Here is a 20267-nt window from a genome sequence, read left to right on the forward strand (position 1 = left end):
GCCTCCCCTCTCTAAGTGTCTGTCAGTTGGCCTGGCTGTTGAGCTCTCCTTTAGTCAGCCTGATGGTCTCTCTTCCTCTCCCCAGTGTGTCTGGCGTTAGCAGCACATCATTACTGGTAGCTGCCCCTTCTCTGGGCTGCCAGTATGGCTTGTGCTGCTCCAGTCAGCCACACACTTGTCTACAATACACATCTTTATCTACTCCTCAACCTGGAGCTAAAATGGCATCAATTCCTGTGTTCATATTCTACCATTTTTATTTTACTCAGTTATGTCTTATCGGAAGAAGTCCTGTGTTAGTGGTATTACAGTGGCATATTTTTACAATGTGCCTGGCTGTCCCTCATTGTGTACTACTGAGGGTTGGTGATAATTTGAATATATTACTTCGTTTTGGCAAGTTGGGGATATTGTGTAAGCATAAATGGCCGGAAATAGGCCTAATTTCACACCCCTAGTATTTAAACACTAGCGGTTCGAGCTTTGAGCCAGTAACCAATGGGTAGCTGGTTCAAATACCTAAACCAACAAGGTGAAAAATCTCTGTGCCCTAATGCAAAGGCACTTTTGGCTGACACTAAAACATCACTGCACCTGTTTTATTTTTTTTATACACTTACTGTACCCACCAGTGTTTTCAATTGTATAAAATCCCATTTCAATAAAGACTACACATTGAGTGACATGACTCCTGAATGAAATATTACCAACTACAAGTTTATTTATTCAACATAATTCAGCAAATCGCACAGATCATTTGATTGTCTTTAGAGTAAGCCTCTATATAAAACTACAAATGTTTGTCAATAACTGACCGAGAAATATCCCCCCCCCCCAAAAAAAAAAAATTACCTTGAAGGATCATGGGTCATGTTTTGAACAATAAGATAATCCACTGTTTCAAACAAAACTGCACTAAACTAATTCCTGTCCTTTGATACAATTGTGTTCATATCTATATTATCCAGTATGCTTTTCAAATACCAGTTTAATTTGCTGGTGAGCTCAACACTGGGTTCACAAGTGCATGATTCCATATACAACAGTTTGCAGTTGCAGCATTGTCAAAGGGGAATTCGCAGGGCCACCTACCCAGATATCATATTTGACATAAACCAAGATGGCAAAATCTACACACTGTAGTCCTTGGCCATGCATCTCTGCACATTAGCTTTTTGTGTAGTACAATCATGTATGAATAAATAAAATACCATTATTTACATCTACCAACACATTCCTCATGCAAGAGAAATTTGCGTCCCTCATAGGCCTTGGCTTAAAAAGCAGGGAATAAGGTGCCATTTCAGATGCACCCATAGAGATCCGCCAAGGCAAATCTGAAGGATCTCGGCTGTTGTCCATAGGAGAGATGTCTGGGCTGCGTCTCAAATTGCACTCTAATCCCTATTTAGTGGATTACATTTGACCAGGGTCCATAAGGCTCCAGTCAAAAGTAGTGCACTATGTAGGAAATAGGGTGCTAATGAAAACATCTTGAGGTCAACGAGAGAGGAGTGGCAGGTCACTGGAGTTCATGATGAAGCTGGAGTCGAGGTTCAGGTTGTCTGAGAGGAGCAAAGAAAAACATTTTAGTTGGAAAAAATGGTGGATCTTTCTGGTAAGATTATAGAACTGACTTTCCACAAACTCAGTTATAGTATATTTTCTGCAAGATCTAAGCTATATCTTCTAGATATGGCATGTTAATTTAGACTTTCCCTATACAGTTTTTAATTTAGCAGACACTTATTCAGAGTGCCTTCCTCATAGGCACATATAAATATTTATTTCCCACCTAGTGGACTTTGGAATTCGAACCAGCAACTTTTCAGTTATTGGCCCAACACTCTTAACCGCTGAGCTACATGCTGCCCCCCAGATATAGTAATAACTTAAAATCAAATTTTATTGTTCAAATACACATTTAGCTGATGTTATTGTGGGTGTAGCAAAATGCTTGTGTTCCTAGCTCCAACAGTGCAGTAGTATCTAAAAATGAATCACAATACACACATCTAAAAGTAAAAGAATGGAATTAAGTGATGTCGGAGTGGCATTGACTAATACAGTAGAATAGAATACAGTATATACACGAGATGAGTAAAGCAGTATGTAAACATTTAGACATTAAATTGACTTGTGTCCCAAGTCTATGTATAGGGCAGCACCCTCTAAGGTGCAGGGTTGTGTAACCGGGTGGAAGCCGGCTAGTGAAGGCTATTTAACAGTTGGATGGCCTTAAGGTTGAAAATCTTCTCTCGGTCCCAGCTTTGATGCACCTGTACTGACCTCGCCTTCTGGATGATAGCGGGGTGAACATGCCGTAGCTCGGGTGGTTGATGTCCTTGATGATCTTTTTGGCCTTCCTGTGACATCAGGTACTGTAGGTGTCCTGGAGGGCAGGTAGTTTGCACCCAGTGATGCGTTGGGCAGACCGCACCACCCTCTGGAGAGCGGTGCAGTTGCCATACCAGGTAGTAGTACAGCTGGACAGGATGCTCAATTGTGCATCTTAAAGTTTGAGGGTTTTAGGGGCCAAGCCAAATTTCTTCAGCATCCTGAGGTTGAAGAGGCGCTGTTGCGCCTTCACTACATTGTCTGTCTGGGTGGACCATTTCAGATAGTCAGTGATGTGTACGCCGAGGAACTTGAAGCTTTCCACCTTCTCCACTGCGGTCCAGTCGGTGTGGATAGGGGTTTACTCCCTCTGCTGTTTCCTGAAGTCCACGATCAGCTCCTTTGTTTTGTTGACATTGAGTGAGGTTATTTTCCTGGTAATACTCTTCCTGTAGTCTGACTTGTCGTTGTTGGTAATTAGGCCTACTACTGTTGTCGTCTGGACACTTGATGATTGAGTTGGAGGCGTGCGTGGCCACGCAGTTTTGGGTGAACAGGGAGTACAAAAGGGGGCTGAGCACGTACCCTTGTGGGGCTCCTGTGTTGAGGATCAGCGAAGTGAAGGTGTTTCCTACCATCACCACCTGGGGGCAGCCTGTCAGGACCCAGTTCCACAGGGCGGGGTTCAGACCCAGGGCCCCGAGCTTAATTATGAGCTTGGAGGGTACTATGGTGTTGAATGCTGAGTTATAGTCAATGAACAGCATTCTTACATAGGAATTCCTCTTGTTCAGATGGGATAGGGCAGTGCGATTGCATCGTCTGTGGATCTATTGGGGCGGTAAGCAAATCGAAGTGGGTCTAGGGTGTCAGGTAAGGTAGAGGTGATATCCTTAACTAGCCTCAAAGGACTTCATGATGACAGAAGTGAGTGCTATGGGGCGATAACTAAATGACTAAGTTACCTTTGCTTTTTTTGGTACAGGGACAATGGTGAACATCTTGAAGCAAGTGAGGACAGAATGGGACAGGGAGGGATTGAAATTGTCCGTAAACACCAGGGATGCACGATATAAAAATAAATAAATAAACGGTGATCATATCGGAAATCGGCCGATGTGCATACCTATATAACGTAGGTACGTGATGTAATGATGCCACGTACAATTTGGCGCTATACGTGCAACACAGCATTCCTAAACTAGCCCACAATGTCTGCTGTGTGGATCGAGCAGTCAACAAGTCGAGCAGTCATTTGAAAGAGTAAGAAAATTTCAGCGAGGCAACTCCAAGGTGAAATCTATTAAAGCCAAGATAATGGAATTCATTGCCCTTGACAATCAACCGTTCTGTTGTGGGTGATGTTGGCTTTCGCCGACTGGTCGAGCACCGGTACACACTACCAAGCACGCTATTTTTTCAGATGTTGCCCTACCGGAGTTACACAGTAATAGCTTCACGACATACATACATACTATGGAACGCCGTTTGGCACTGTCAAAGCTGTACAAAATCTGCAAACAAGCAAACACCGGCCACGAACGATGGGTTTACAACACCGCGTTGGTAATAAAGCATCATTTGTTCGACCGCAACTTCTGGGGTAGCTAGCTTTAGCTTGGTACCTAGCTAGCACCAATACAACCAGCCTGAAAACAATGTTCCATTATTCTTACGAGGATTCCTAAATCATTGCTAAGTATTAGCTAGGTTGCCACTTGTTGTTCACCTATTTAAATTGAACTTCTGTTCATGCAAATAAATAGCTAGTCAGCAACTTAACCCTGTTGCCCAAAACTAACGTTATAAGCAGGCAGCTAGCTTCATTTGGCTAGTGAGGCTCGACCGCACCGGGTTGTGTTGTGACGCTAGCCACATTAGTGGAATGAGGTTTGTCTTCAAAATAAAAGTCATTGACAGTAATGCAAATGAATACAAATAGTAGAACTATGCCATACTTTTATTTAAGGCTAACCGCAAAGTCCACTATTGTGGCTAATCCTTATTGTTGCTAGCTTCACATAGACGGGTCCGACCACCATTAATCAAATAAGAACCGTCTTATAAATTAGGGTTATTTTAGACGACACCTAGCTAACTATAGCTACTGAAACCGATGTCATATCTTTTTTGACACGCAAAGACCCAAACGGCATTCCATAGAAATGCTCGTTGAGAATGAAACGACTGAACAAATGAACAAAAGCACAGCAAGTAAGTGAAAGAAATAGGTTTTGATTATGTTTTACTGGTAATGGGGATATACGTAAATGCCAACAAAATAACTTTTTGGTCAGTGTGGTGTGCGTGTAACCTTTATTTAACTAGGCAAGTCAGATTACAGTCAGTTACAATGACGACGATGGACCAATTGTGCGCCGCACTATGGGACTCCCAATCACGGCCAGATGTGATACAGCCTGGATTCGAACCAGGGACTCTAGTGACGCCTCTTGCACTGAGATGCAGTGCCCTAGACCGCTGCGTCCATGTATGTGTTTTAAATAGTTATAGAATAACTATCTTCAAAGTAATGACTCGGGACGTCAGGTTTGAAATGAAAGCTTCTTTTAGTAATACTACTTGTTTGCGTTACATTTAACAACTTTAGATTCTACAAAACAATAAAAGAAAGTTGCTAGCGAAAGTCAGGATAATCACTTGTACATAACTGCCGCGTTCTCTCTCTACTTCCTGTCGCAAGGCATTCTGGAACTTACAGTCAAAGCGTAATCCAATACAACAAAATATGTATGCAGTTCTCTCAATCTCCAACACACAAATTCTAATACAATTACACATGTAAAACAACTGTAAAGGAAATCTTTAGATACAGCTCAATGAATTAACTTAAACATTAACTCTACAACCCATTAAAGTTACAACAATAGTTAACTGTAATAGAATGCTTAAAAGGCCACAAATTGTAAATAATCGGTATCGGGTTTTTTTTGTCAAGGAAAATATTGGATATCGGTATCGGCCAAAAATGTCATATCGGTGTATCGCTAGTATAAACACTCCGGCCAGCTGGTCTGTGCGTGCTCTGAGGACGCAACTAGGGATGCCGTCTGGGCCGGCACCCTTGTGAGGGTTAACACTCTTAAATGTCTTACTCACGTCGGCCAAGGAGAAGGAGAGCCCACAGTCCTTGGAAACGGGCCGCGTCGATGGCACTGTATTATCCTCAAAGCGGGCGAAGGTGTTTAGCTTGTCCGGGAACAAGACGATGTCCGCGACATGGGTGGTTTTCCCTTTGTAGTCCGTGATTGTCTGTAGACCCTGCCACATACAGTTGAAGTCGGAAGTTTACATACACCTTGGCCAAATACATTTAAACTAGGTTTTTAACAATTCCTGACATTTAATCCTAGTAAAATCCTGTTTTAGGTCAGTTAGGATCACCACTTTATTATAAGAATGTGAAATGTCAGAATAATAGTAGAGTGATTTCAGCTTTTATTTCTTTCATCACATTCCCAGTGGGTCAGAAGTTTACATACACTCAATTAGTATTTGGTAGCATTGCCTTTAAATTGTTTAACTTGGGTCAAATGTTTCGGGTAGCCTTCCACACGCTTCCCACAATAAGTTGGGTGAATTTTGGCCCATTCCTCCTGACAGAGCTGGTGTAACTGAGTCAGGTTTGTCGGCCTCCTTGCTCGCACACGTTTTTCCCAGTTCTGCCCACAAATGTTCTATATAGGACTGAGGTCAGGGTTTTGTGATGACAACAAAATCAAGGTATTGGAGTGGCCCTTAAGCCATTTTGCCACAACTTTGGAAGTATGCTTGGGGTCATTGTCCATTTGGAAGACACATTTGCAACCAAGCTTTAACTTCCTGACTGTCTTGAGATGTTGCTTCAATATAGCCACAATTTCTTCCTCATGATGCCATCTATTTTGTGAAGTGCACCAGTCCCTCCTGCAGCAAAGCACCCCCACAACATGATGCTGCCACCCCCATGCTTCATGGTTGGGATGGTGTTCGTCGGCTTGCAAGCCTCCCCCTTTTTCCTCCAAACATAACGATGGTCATTATGGCCAAACAGTTCTATTTTTGTTTCATCAGACCAGAGGACATTTCTCCAAAAAGTACGATTTTTGTCCCCATGTGCAGTTGCAAACCGTAGTCTGGCTTTTTTAATGGTGGGCAGTGGCTTCTTCCTTGCCGAGCGGCCTTTCAGGTTATGTTGATATAGGACTCGTTTTACTGTGGATATAGATATTTTTGTACCCGTTTCTTCCAGCATATTCACAAGGTCCTTTGCTGTTCTGGGATTGATTTGCACTTTTCGCACCAATGTACGTTCATCTCTAGGAGACAGAACGCGTCTCCTTCCTGATCGCTATGACAGCTGTGTGGTCCCATGGTGTTTATACGTGCGTACCATTGTACAGATGAACGTGGTACCTTCAGGCGTTTGGAAATTGCTCCCAAGGATTAACCAGACTTGTGGAGGTCTACAATTTTTTTTCTGAGGTCTTGGCTGATTTCTATTGATTTTCTCATGATGTCACGCAGAGGCACTGAGTTTGAAGGTAGGCCTTGAAATACATCCACATCTCCAATTGACTCAAATGATGTCAATTAGCCTATCAGAAGCTTCTAAAGCCATGACATTTTCTGGAATTTTCCAAGCTGTTTAAAGGCAGTCAACTTAGTGTATGTAAACTTCTGGCCCACTGGAATTGTGATACAGTGAATTATAAGTGAAATAATCTGTCTAAACAATAGTTGGAAAAATTACTTGTCATGCACAAAGAAGATGTCCTAACCGACTTGCCAAAACTATAGTTTGTTAACAAGAATTTTGTGGAGTGGTTGAAAAATGACTTAAATGAGTCCAACCTAAGTGTATGTAAACTTAGGACTTCAACTGTACGTCTCATGTCTGAACCGTTGAATTGCGACTCCACTTTGTCTCTGCACTGACGTTTTGCCTGTTTGCCTTACGGATGGAATAACTACACTGTTTGTATTCTGCCATATTCCCAGTCACTTGCCATGGTTAAATGCTGTGGTTCGCACTTTCAGTTTTGTGCGAATGCTGCCCATCCATCCAGTTTCTGGTTTGGGTAGGTTTTAAGTCACCGTGGGTACAATATCTCCTATACACTTCCTGATGAACTCCGTCATGGTTATCCGTGTATTTGTCAATGTTATTCTCAGAGGCTACCCGGGACAAATCCTAGTCCGCGTGATCAAAACAATCTTGAAGCATGGACTCCGATCGGTCAGACCAGTGTTGAATAGACCTTAACATGGGTACTTCTTGTTTGAGTTTCTATATATAGGAAGGGAGGAGCAAAATGGAGTCGTGATCAGATTTGCCGAACGAAGGTTGGGGGAGGGCCTTGTAGGCATTTCGAAAAGTTGAGTGACAGTGGTCCAATGTTTTACCAGCGCGAATACTACAGTCAATGTGGTGGTAGAACTTCGGTAGCGGTTTCCTCAAATTTGCTTTGTTAACCTGTTAGGGCTAGGGGGCAGTATTTACACGGCCGGATAAAAAACGTACCCGATTTAATCTGGTTATTACTACTGCCCAGAAACTAGAATATGCATATAATTATTGGCTTTGGATAGAAAACACCCTAAAGTTTCTAAAACTGTTTGAATGGTGTCTGTGAGTATAACAGAACTCATATGGCAGGCAAAAACCTGAGAAGATTCCAAACAGGAAGTACCCTCTCTGACCATTCCTTGGGCTTCTTGGCTCTGTTTATTGAACATTTAGGATCTTTGCTGTAACGTGACACTTCCTACGGCTCCCATAGGCTCTCAGAACCCGGGAAAAAGCTGAATGATGTAATTCCAGCCGCTGGCTGAAACACATTAGCGCCTTTGGTAAGTGCTCTATCAGGGGACCATCAGACTGAGGCTCGTGCACGAGGGGATCCCATGTTTTTACTCTCTCTCTTTGAACGTAAACACGCTTTCCCGGTCGGAATATTATCGCTTTTTTACGAGAAAAATGGCATAAAAATTTATTTTAAACAGCGGTTGACATGCTTCGAAGTACGGTAATGGAATATTTAGAATTTTTTTGTCACGAAATGCGTCGTGCGCGTCACCCTTCTTTACCATTCGGATAGTGTCTTGAACGCACGAACAAAACAGAGGATATTTGAACATAACTATGGATTATTTTGAACCAAACCAACATTTGTTATTGAAGTAGAAGTCCTGGGAGGGCATTCTGACGAAGAACAGCAAAGGTAATAACATTTTTCTTATAGTAAATCTGACTTTGGTGAGTGCTAAACTTGGTGGGTGTCTAAATAGCTAGCCCTGTGATGCCGGGCTATCTACTTAGAATATTGCAAAATGTGCTTTCACCGAAAAGCGATTTTAAAATCGGACATAGCGAGTGCATAGAGGAGTTCTGTTTCTATAATTCTTAAAATAATTGCTATGTTTTTTGTGAACGTTTATCGTGAGTAATTTAGTAAATTCACCGGAAGTTTGCGGGGGGTATGCTAGTTCTGAACGTCACATGCTAATGTAAAAAGCTGGTTTTTGATATAAATATGAACTTGATTGAACAAAACATGCATGTATTGTATAACATAATGTCCTAGGGTTGTCATCTGATGAAGATCATCAAAGGTTAGTGCTGCATTTAGCTGTGTTTTGGGTTTATGTGACATTATATGCTAGCTTGAAAAATGGGTGTCTGATTATTTCTGGCTGGGTACTCTGCTGACATAATCTAATGTTTTGCTTTCGTTGTAAAGCCTTTTTGAAATCGGACAGTGTGGTTAGATTAACGAGAGTCTTGTCTTTAAAATGGTGTAAAATAGTCATATGTTTGAGAAATTGAAGTAATAGCATTTCTAAGGTATTTGAATAACGCGCCACGGGATTCCACTGGCTGTTACATAGGTGGGACGAAATCGTCCCACTGGCCCTAGAGAAGTTAAAATCCCCAGCTACAATAAATGTGGTTTCCAGTTTGCAAAAAGTCCAGTGTAGTTCTTTTAGGGCCATTGTGGTATCAGCTTGAGGGGGAATATACAGGGCTGTGATTATAACCGAAGAGAATTATCTTGGGCATTTGATTGTGGTATTCTAGGTCGGGTGAACAAAAGGACTTTAGTTTCTGTATGTTAATCACAATCACACCATGAGTGTTTGATCATGAAACATACCTTTCTTCCCAGAGAGTTCTTTATTCCTGTCTTGAAGACCAGTAATTATTGGTGTCCCCTCATTCGGGCAATAGGAAAGGTTGTGCATTATCACTAAATAGTAGTCAAAATAAGCCCGTTCTCTCTCACCCTGATCGAAGTTGAGTTTCTTCGAGTTGGATCCCTCTCCCAGTCCCTCTATGTCTACCAGGTCAGAGTTGACATCAGAGTCATTCAGAGCACTCAGAGTCACATCTGCTGGAACACACAGGCAGGAAGAGCTAAGTCTTTTTCTTTATCCCATTGTTTCAAATATAATAGACAAAGACTAAATATTTTCACAGTTAAACTATTCAATTTGATCTGCAAGGACTTTTCTAATTGCATCGCACATATTTTGTTGAAAAACAATCCTTTACTATTACACTTCCAATATTGAGGTAAAAAAAATAAATAAAATAAAGGCTGAGGGTGGGACTAATTAGAAATCATTGCCAAGATGGCAACTACAAAATGTACTGATGGATGAAGGAAGGAATCAATCTCCACTCACCTGCAGACTTCTGTTTCTTCATGGCGGGAATGGCCAGAGTCACATTGCCTTGGACACCTGCCTTCATGACGACCTGTGAGGTCGGCATAGCAATGACAGTTGGCGTTGCCGCGGTGGCCATGGTAACAGCAGTCTTCTTGACGGTCTTTTTTGGGGAGTCGGTGGAAATGGGCATCCCACTCTCGTCGTAGAGCTTCCTCTTCACTGTACTTTTAATCTGGACCCTTCGGAAGAGGAGACAAGGTAGGATCAGGTTAGCGGTGGTGATTCAACCAGTAACCTGTCAAATATGTTTTTTTTTAAAGTAAACCATCATGAATTGATAGATCTTTAGCACTAGCAGATGGATAGTACAATGCATGTGTAGGTAAATAGATCTGAATGTGATATTTTAGATCTTCTAGTGATGGTTTAGCTCATCAGGGCTTGTGTCACTGATAGACTATCTTCCTAATGCTTTAGAGCTACCTCTGAAAACATCTCATTGGACACGTCACCCAGACGCGAATGGAGCAAAGTAGAGAGATACAAGGGGTAAGAGACCAAGACCGGGTGAAGGACTACAATAATAGAGGGCCATAAGGAATGAAAAGAGAGACGGGGGGGATCCTTACACAGTGCGTTCCTTGATGACAGAGCTGAGGGAGTTCAGGTCATCACCAAACCTCACCACGGCCGATCTCAGCTGCCCAATCTCAGTGTCCGTCCACTTAGCTCTGCAACGACACACAGGGCGTTTCAGATCCACTAGACTACATTGCAGTTGCTCTGCACAGATCTACAAATCACCTAGCATCTTAAATAACTACACATTATGATTTTGTAGATCAGTCTGGTCAGTTGGTGATCAGCGATTGATGCCCTTGAACGCGGTCAGAGACGAAGAGAGGGTGGACATGGCGTGGGTGGGTGTCGAGTGCTTTCTGGTAATAATGACGCAACAGCGTTTCCTCAGAATGACTTCTTGGCAGGGATATTCAAGATGGAGCACATATCAGTGTAATGTGTACAGTGTGCTACAAGTGACACAAGCCCAAAAATTACAAAGTCATGATCAGTAGACTTATAAATCAGACTAGACTTGCAACTCTACATAATCGATACAGATATTTATCTCTAACTTGGTGTGTGTATTCTCACCCTGCGGGACTGGAGTCAGCCACTGGGTGCAGTTGCATGGTCAGCTCCCCTAACTTGGTGAAAGCAGCTCCTGCTGCTGAGAAGATCTCCCCAACCTTGAAAATTAAAGCAGAAAACACCTAAATCAATACCTTTTGAATTATCCTATTTTCTTTTGAGACAGTAGCTAAGGTTGTTTGAAGTACAGTATGTACAGTGCATTCGGAAAGTATTTAGACCCGTGACTTTCCACATTGTTACGTTACAGCCTTATTCCACACACACAATACCCCATAATGACAAAGCAAAAACACGAGACATTTTATTTATTTTTTAATAAATCACATTTACATAAGTATTCAGACCCTTCACAGTACTTTATTAAAGCACCTTTGGCAGCGATTACAGCCGAGTCTTCTTGGGTTTGACGCTACAAGCTGTATTTGAGTTTCTCCCATTCTTCTTTGCAGATCCTCTCAAGCGCTGTCAGGTTGGATGGTGAGTGTTGCTGCACAGCTATTTTCAGGACTCTCCAGAGATGTTTGATTGGGTTCAAGTCCAGGCTCTGGCTGGTTCACTCAAGGACATTCAGAGACTTGTCCCGAAGCCACTTCTGCGTCTTTGCTGTGTGCTTAGGGTTGTTGTCCTGTTGGAAGGTGAACCGTTGCCCCAGTCAGAGGTCCTGAGCAGGTTTTCATCAAGGATCTCTCTGTACTTTGCTCTGTTCATCTTTCCCTCGATCCTGACTAGTCTCCCAGTCCCTGCCGCTGAAAAACATCCCCACAGCATGATGCTGCCACCACCGTGCTTCACCGTTGGGATGGTGCCAGGTCTCCTTCAGACATGACGCTTGGGATTCAGGCCAAATAGTTCAATCATCAGACCAGAGAATCATGTTTCTCATGGTCCAAGAGTCCTTTAGGTGCCTTTTGGCAAACTCCAAGCGGGCTGTCGTGGATTTTACTGAAGAGTGGCTTTCGTCTGGCCACTAACATAAAGGCCTGGTAGATCCAAACTATTTCCATTTAAGAATGGAGGCCACTGTGTTCATGGGGACCTTCAATGCTGCAGAAATGTTAAGAGTACCATTCCCCAGATCCGTGCCGACACAATCCTGTCTCTGAGCTCTACAGACAATTCCTTCGAACTCATGGCTTGGTTTCTGCTCTGACATGCACGGTCAACTGTGGGATCTTATATAGACAGGTGTGCCTTTCCAAATCACGTCCAATCAATTGAATTTACCACAGGTGGACATCAATCAAGTTGTAGAAACATCTCAAGGATGATCAATGGAAACAGGATGCACCTGAGGTCTATTTCGAGTCTCATAGCAAAGGGTCTGATTACCTATGTAAATAAAATGTTTTTTTAAATTAATTTGCTAACATTTAATTTTTTTAAACTTAACACTTTGTCATTATGGGTTATTGTGTGTACATTGATTTTATGTAATCCATTTTAGAATAAGGCTTTAAAGAAACCCAATGCACTGTATGATCAACTCTATTACAAGGCAATGCCTTGTTGAAAACTTTTATGGACTACAAAGGGAAACCCAGACGCGAGTAGCCCAGTGACGGAGCCTACCAAATGAGCTAAATGCCTTTTATCCTCGCGTCGAGGCCAGCAACACTGAAGCATGCACGAGTGCACCAGCTGTTCTGGATAACTGTGTGATAACGCTCTCGGGAGCCGATGTGAGCAAAACCTTTAAAAAAAGGTCAAGATTCACAAAGCCGTGGGGCCAGACGGATTACCAGGACGTGTACTCAAACCATGCGCAGACCAACTGTCAAGTGTCTTCACTGACATTTTCAACCCCTCCCTGACCGAGTCTGCAATACCTACATGTTTCAAGCAGACCACCATAGTCCGTGTCCAAGGAAGCAAAGGTTACCTGCCTAAATGATTACCGCCCCGTAGCACTCACATCAGTAGCCATGAAGTGCTTTGAAAGGCTGATCATGGCTCACATCAACAGCATCCTCCCGGATACGCTAGACCCACTCCAATTCGCATACCGCCCAAGCAGAACCACAGATGACGCATTCGCACTCCACACTGCCCTTTCCCCCCTGGACAAAGGGAACACCTTCAAGATCCTTGGTGTCCACATCACCAACGAACTATCATGGTCTAAACACACCAAGACAGTCGTTAAGAGGGCCCAACAAAACTTTTTCCCCCTCAGGAGACTGAATAGATTTGGCATGGGTCCCCAGATAGTCAAAAGGTTATACTGCTGCACCATTGAGAGCATTCAGACCGGTTGCATCACCGCCTGGTATGGCAACTGCTTGGCATCTGACCCAGTACATCACTGGGTCCAAGCTTCCTGCCATTCAGGACCTATATAATAGGCGGTGTCAGAGGAAAGCCCATAAAATTGTCAGACTCCAATCACAGACTTCTCTCTGCAACCGCACGTCAAGCGGTACCGGAGCACCAAGTCTAGAACAAAAAAGCTCCTTAATAACTTCTACCCCCTAGCCATAAGACTAGTGAACAATTAATCAAATTGTTTTGTACACTGCTGCTACTCACTGTTTATTATCTATGCATAGTCACTTCACCCCTACCTACATGTACAAATTACCTCAACTAACCTGTACCCCCACACACTGACTCAGTACCGGCACCCCCTGTATATAGCAGCCTCATTGTTGTGTTAACATGAAACTAAAGTAAAAAGTTTCTTAACTCTTCTCGAACTGCACTGTTGGTTACGGGCTTGTAAGTAAGCGTTTCACCGTAAGGTCTACACTTGTATTCGGCGCATGTGACAAATAAAGATTGATTTGATGGCATCATAAAATCAAAACAGGATTAGTCAATTTTATCCAACATTGGTGTTTTGTACGGTTGCAATGCAGACTTAATCTTTATTTTAAGAGATCATTAATGAGGGGTTTCCTCCATGCAGACAGTGCCCTCGAGTGGTAGCTTCCATACAAAAGTACATGGAAGTGAGAAAAAAGTTGACAAAATTCAGCCACGTCCTGAGTGCTTGATTTATTATAAGACGAATGTTTTTTTTCTTCCTTCAAAGGTTGAGTTGTCTGGTATAGGAAAGACAGTAAAATGCAAATGTATCTTTGGAATAACCCAGGTACGCTTAAATAGCGGTTACATGGCTGCCATTCGAATTCGCTTGTTAGCTGACGACGTTAGGGAGCTAACATGAGCTAACGTTAGATTTGTGCAGGACCTAGCTAACAGCAAGAGATACGGCTAAAATCAGAACGTGAGAATAACCTACCTTCGTTGAGGCTGAAGTCATTTTTCTTTTTGTAGTTGCTGAACAGATGCAGATGTTCCTGTGAATAACGCCGTTTAGAGATGCTAGCTAGCTAATCTTCAGGTTAGTTAGCCTGCTTGCACTGCAGGCTCAGCTGGCAATACAAATACCAACTTCGTCCACGTCCTACAATATTTATATTTTTGTCTGCAGTCCGCAACTGTTTTCAGTGAGCCTGTACATTTTATTAACACGGATCTTATGTTTTTTGTTGTTGTTGTTGCAATAATCAGAAATATGTAGATAAAAATAAATGACGTACACAAATGACAATGTGGACGAAGGAAAGACTTAACGTTCGCAAATAAATCCCAAATGCTGATTGGTCCAAAATGCACACCACGTGTTCGTGATTCTTCTTTGGTATCATGACGCACATTTTGTTTGTGCATACCGCCACCTACTGTGCGGGATTGTGTGGTCGAACATGTTACATATATTTTTGATTCTTCAAAGTAGCCACTCTTTGCCTTGATGACAGCTTTGCACACTCTTAGTATTCTCCCAACCAGCTAGCTACACGAGGAATGCTTTTCCAACAGTCTTGAAGGAGTTCCCACAAATCAAATTTTAATTGTCACATGCGCCGAATACAATACTCACTTACAAGCCCTTAGCCAACAATGCTTTGAGAAGTTTTAAGAAAAAATTGTTAAGTAAAAAATTTAAAATAAAAATAACAAATAATTAAACAGCAGAAGTAAAATAACAATAGCGAGGCTATATACAGGGGTACCGGTACAGAGTCAATGTGCGGGGGCACTGGTTAGTCAAGGTAATTGAGGTAATATGTACATGTAGGTAGAGTTAAAGTGACTATGCATAGATAATAAACAGAGAGTAGCAGCAGTGTAAAAAAGGGGTCTGGGTAGCCCTTTGATTAGCTGTTCAGGAGTCTTATGGCTTGGGGGTAGAAGCTGTTAAGAAGCCTTTTGGACCTAGACTTGGCGCTCCGGTACCACTTGCCGTGCTGTAGCAAAGAGAACAGTCTATGACTAGGATGGCTGGGGTCTTTGACAATTTTTAAGGCCATCCTCTGACACCGCCTGGTATAGAGGTCCTAGATGGCAGGAAACTTGGCCCCAGTGATGTACTGGGCAGTACGCACTACCCCCTGTAGTGCCTTGCGGTCGGAGGCCGAGCAGTTGCCATACCAGGCAGTGATGGAACCAGTCAGGATGCTCTCGATGGTGCAGCTGTAGAACCTTTTGATGATTTGAGGACCCATGCCGAATCTTTTCAGTCTCCTGAGGGGGAATAGGTTTTGTCGTGCCCTCTTCATGACTGTCTTAGTGTGTTTGGACCATGATAGTTTGTTGGAGATGTGTACACCAAAGAACTTGAAGGTCTTAACCTGCTCCACTACAGCCCCGTCGATGAGAATGGGGGCGTGCTCGGTCCTCTTTTTCCTGTAGTCCACAATTATCTCCTTTGTCTTGATCACGTTGAGGGAGAGGTTGTTGTCCTGGCACCACACGGCCAGGTCTCTGACCTCCTCCCTATAGGCTGTCTCATCGTTGTCGGTGATCAGGCCTACCACTGTTGTGTCATCGGCAAACTTGATGATGTTGTTGGAGTCGTGTTTGGCCATGCAGTCATGAGTGAACAGGGAGTACAGGATGGGACTGAGCACCCACCCCTGAGGGGCCCCTGTGTTGAGGGTCAGCGTGGCGGATGTGTTGTTATCTACCCTCAGAAAGTTCAGAATCCAGTTGCAGAAAGAGTTGTTTTGTCCCATGGTTCTTAGATTATGGTGGTCTGCTTGAAACATGTTGGTATTACAGACTCACAGGGAGAGGGTGAAAATGACAGTGAAGACACATGCCGGTTGGTCAGCACATGCTCGGAGTACACGCCCTAGTAATCCGTATGGCCCTGCGGCCTTGTGAATGTTGACCTGTTTAAAGGTCTTACTCACATCGGCTGCGGAGAGCGTGATCACACAGTCGTCCGCTGTGTGCTCTCATGCATGTTTCAGTGTTACTTGCCTCGAAGCGAGCATACAGTTGAAGTCGGAAGTTTACATACACCTTAGCCAAATACATTTAAACTCAGTTTTTCACAATTCCTGACATTTAATCCTAGTAAACATTCCCTGTTTTAGGTCAGTTTGGATCACCACTTTATTTAAAGAATGTGAAATGTCAGAATAATTGTAGAGAGAATGATTTATTTCAGCTTTTATTTCTTTCATCACATTCCCAGTGGGTCAGAGGTTTACATACACTCAATTAGTATTTGGTAGCATTGCCTTTAAATTGTTTAACTTGGATCAAACGTGTTGGGTAGCCTTCCACAAGCTTTCCACAATAATTTTGGTGAATTTTGGCACATTCCTCCTGACAGATCTGATGCAACAGTCAGGTTTGTAGGCCTTCTTGCTCGCACACTCTTTTTCAGTTCTGCCCACAAATTTTCTTTAGGATTGAGGTCAGGGCTTTGTGATGGCCACTCCAATACCTTGATTTTGTTGTCCTTAAGCCATTTTGCCACAACTTTGGAAGTATGCTTGTGGTCATTGTCCATTGGAAGACCCATTTGCGACCAAGCTTTAACTTCCTGACTGATGTCTTGAGATGTTGCTTCAATATATCCACATCATTTTCCTCCCTCATGATGCCATCTATTTTGTGAAGTTCACCAGTCCCTCCTGCAGCAAAGCACCCCCACAACATGATGCAGCCACCCCCTTGCTTCACGGTTGGGATGGTGTTCTTCGGCTTGCAAACCTCCCCCTTTTTCCTCCAAACATAACAATGGTCATTATGGCCAAACAGTTCTATTTTTGTTTCATCAGACCAAAGGACATTTCTCCAAAAAGTATGATCTTTGTCCACATGTGCAGTTGCAAACCGTAGTGTGGATTTTTTATGGCGGTTTTGGAGCAGTGGCTTCTTCCTTGCTGAGCGGCCTTTCAGGTTAGGTCGATATAGAACTCGTTTTACTGTGGAAAAATATATGTTTGTACCCGTTTCCTCCAGCATCTTTACAAGGTCCTTTGCTGTTGTTCTGGGATTTATTTGCATTTTTCACACCAAATTACATTCATCTCTAGGAGACAGAACACGTCTCCTTCCTGAGCGGTATGACGGCTGCGTGGTCCCATGGTATTTATACTTGCGTACTATTGTTTGTACAGACGCCTTCAGGCGTTTGGAAATTGCTCCCAAGGATGAACCAGACTTGTGGAGGTCTACAATCTTGGAGGTCTTGGCTGATTTCTTTTGATTTTCCCATGATGGCAAGCAAAGAGGCACTGAGTTTGAAGGTAGGCCTTGAAATACATCCACAGGTACACCTCCAATTGACTCAAATTATGTCAATTAGCCTATCAGAAGCTTCTAAAGCCATGACATCATTTTCTGGAATTTTCCAAGCTGTTTAAAGGCACAGTCAACTTAGTGTATGTAAACTTCTGACCCACTGGAATTGTGATACAGTGAATTATAAGTGAAATAATCTATCTCTAAACAGTTGTTGGGAAAATTACTTCTGTCATGCACAAAGTAGATGTCCTAACCGACTTGCCAAAACTATAGTTTGTTAACAAAACATTTGTGGAGTGGTTGAAAAACGAGTTTTAATGACTCCAACCTAAGTGTATGTAAACTTCCGACTTCAACTGTAAATGTAATTTAGCTCGTCTGGTAGGCTTGTGTCATTGTAGAAGAAAAAGAAATGCACACCTATTTAGGCGAGGTGCTGGCTAGCGGAGTAGAAAACTTGAAAATAAAGGAGAGCCGCACACTAGAAGCTCAGATGCAAAAATGTAATATCCAGCGTTTCGACAGGCAAGCTGTCTTCATCAGGGTATAAGGTATAGGCTTGTGTCATTGGGCAGCTCTCAGCTGTGCTTCCCTTTGTAGTCTGTGATAGTTTGCAAGCCCTGCCACATCCGACGAGCGTCGGAGCCGGTGTAGTACAATTCGATCTTTGTCCTGTATTGATGCTTTGCCTGTTTGATGGTTTGTCGGAGGGCATAGCGAGATTTCTCATAAGCTTCCGGGTTAGAGTCCCGCTCCTTGAAAGCGGCAGCTCTACCCTTTAGCTCAGTGCGAATGTTGCCTGTAATCCATGGCTTTTGGTTGGGATATGTACTTACAATCACTGTGGGGACGACGTCATAGATGCACCTTATTGAAGCCAGTGACTGATGTGATGTGCTCCTCAATGCCATCGGAAGAATCCCGGAACGTATTCCATTCTGTGCTAGCAAAACAGTCCTGTAGTTTAGCATCTGCTTCATCTGACAACTTTTTATTGACCGAGTCACTGGTGCTTCCTGCTTACATTTTTGCTTGTAAGCAGGAATGAGGAGGATAGATTTATGGTCAGATTTGCCAAATGGAGGGGGAGGGAGAGATTTGTATGCGTCTCTGTGTGTGGAGTAAAGGTGGTCTAGAGTTTTTTTCCAACTGGTTGTACATTTAACGTGCTGATAGAAATGAGGTAAAACCAATTTAAGTTTCCCTGCATTAAAGTCCCCGGCCACTTTGAGCGCCGCCTCTGGATGAGCTTTTTCCTATTTGCATATGGCGGTATACAGTTCATTGAGTGCAGTCTTAGTGCCAGCATCGGTCTGTGGTGGTATGTGGACAGCTACGAAAAATGCAGATGAAAACTCTCTAGGTAGATAGTGTGGTCTACAGCTTATCATGAGATACTCTACCTCAGGCAAGCAAAACCTCGAGACTTCCTTAGATTTCGTTCACCAGCGGTTGTTTACAAATATACATAGGTGGCAGGTAGCCTAGTGGTTAGAGCGTTGGCCAGTAACCGCAAGGTTGCTGGATCGAATCCCAGAGCTGACAAGGTAAAGATCTGTCGTTATGTCCCTGGACAAGGCAGTTAACCCACTGTTCCCCGGTAGGCCGTCATTGTAAATAAGAATGTGTTCTTAACTGACTTGCCTGGTTAAATAAAGGTTAAATTAAAACCTTTATTTAATTGTATTTAGTTTTATTGCTTCTTTAATCAGGACAACAGTTTTCAGCTGTGCTAACATTGCAAAAGGGGTTTCTAATGACCAATTAGCCTTTTAAAATGATAAACTTGGATTAGCTAACACAACGTGCCATTGGAACACAGGAGTGATGGTTGCTGATAACGGGCCTCTGTATGCCTATGTAGATATTCAATAAAAAATATGCTGTTTCCAGCTACAATAGTAATTTACAACATTAACAATGTCTACACTGTATTTCTGATCAATGTTATTTTAATGGACAAAAAAAAGCTTTTCTTTCAAAAACAAGGACATTTCTAAATTACCCCAAACTTTTGAATGGAAGTGTATATATTTTGAAAGAAGAAGAATGGGAGAAACTCCCCAAATACAGGTGTGCCAAGCTTGTAGAGTCATACACAAAAAGACTCAAGGCTGTAATCGCTGCCAAAGGTGCTTCAACAAACTACTGAGTAAAGGGTCTGAATACTTATGTAAGTGTGATATTTCAGTTTTTTATTTTGATTCAATTATCAAACATTTCTAAAAACCTGTTTTTGCTTTGTCATTTTGGGGTATTGTGTGTAAATTGATGAGGGGGAAAAAACTATTTCATCCATTTTAGAATAAGGCTGTAACCTAGCAAAATGTAGAAAAAGTCAAGGGGTCTGAATACTTTTCGAATGCACTGTACATGTACTTACTTGGCGTGCCTGAGGGTGTCGCTGTTACTAACTACTACATGTGGTCATCTGTACTTGCACTAGACCCATGACATCCGATTAACGTGATTCTTCTACACGCAACCCTGCCTCAGTGTGCTAATAAATTACAATTTATATTTCAGAACATTGCTCGTTCTGAAATTTCTTAATT

At 42.7% G+C, this 20267-nt stretch overlaps 1 protein-coding gene across 7 annotated transcripts; it reads right to left on the reverse strand.

Annotated features, from left to right (window-relative positions):
* Positions 1 to 696: 696 nt before the first annotated feature.
* On the reverse strand, positions 697 to 14788 carry zgc:92664 (chromatin complexes subunit BAP18). 7 transcript variants are annotated; one of them, XR_003879253.1, is made up of 7 exons: positions 14408 to 14787; positions 11167 to 11261; positions 10641 to 10742; positions 10027 to 10250; positions 9624 to 9728; positions 5458 to 5619; positions 697 to 1565 (listed from the first exon to the last, which is right to left on the reverse strand). XR_003879253.1 is itself a non-coding variant. In XM_029760601.1 (6 exons), exons 1-6 carry the CDS (start codon positions 14426 to 14428, stop codon positions 1501 to 1503), a joined length of 612 nt encoding a protein of 203 aa, XP_029616461.1. In that variant the 5' UTR covers positions 14429 to 14787; the 3' UTR covers positions 697 to 1500. The 7 variants fall into 7 exon arrangements, 3 of the variants coding, with proteins under 3 accessions (XP_029616461.1, XP_029616460.1, XP_029616462.1); XR_003879252.1 differs by having other exon boundaries at positions 9624 to 9731; XR_003879254.1 differs by lacking the exon at positions 10641 to 10742 and having other exon boundaries at positions 9624 to 9731; positions 14408 to 14788.
* Between the last annotated feature and the right edge of the window lie 5479 nt (positions 14789 to 20267).

This window comes from Salmo trutta, chromosome 8 (genome assembly GCF_901001165.1).
Source record: "Salmo trutta chromosome 8, fSalTru1.1, whole genome shotgun sequence".
Lineage (NCBI taxonomy): Eukaryota > Metazoa > Chordata > Actinopteri > Salmoniformes > Salmonidae > Salmo > Salmo trutta.

Coding starts and splice junctions, on each gene's coding strand:
- zgc:92664 (XM_029760600.1), bottom strand. CDS start 14,428: ATGACTTCAGCCTCAACGAAG. Junction 10,743..11,166: donor GCTGACTCCAGTCCCGCAGG/GTGAGAATACAC, acceptor GTGTCGTTGCAG/AGCTAAGTGGACGGACACTG. Junction 10,251..10,640: donor GTCATCAAGGAACGCACTGT/GTAAGGATCCCC, acceptor CCTCTTCCGAAG/GGTCCAGATTAAAAGTACAG.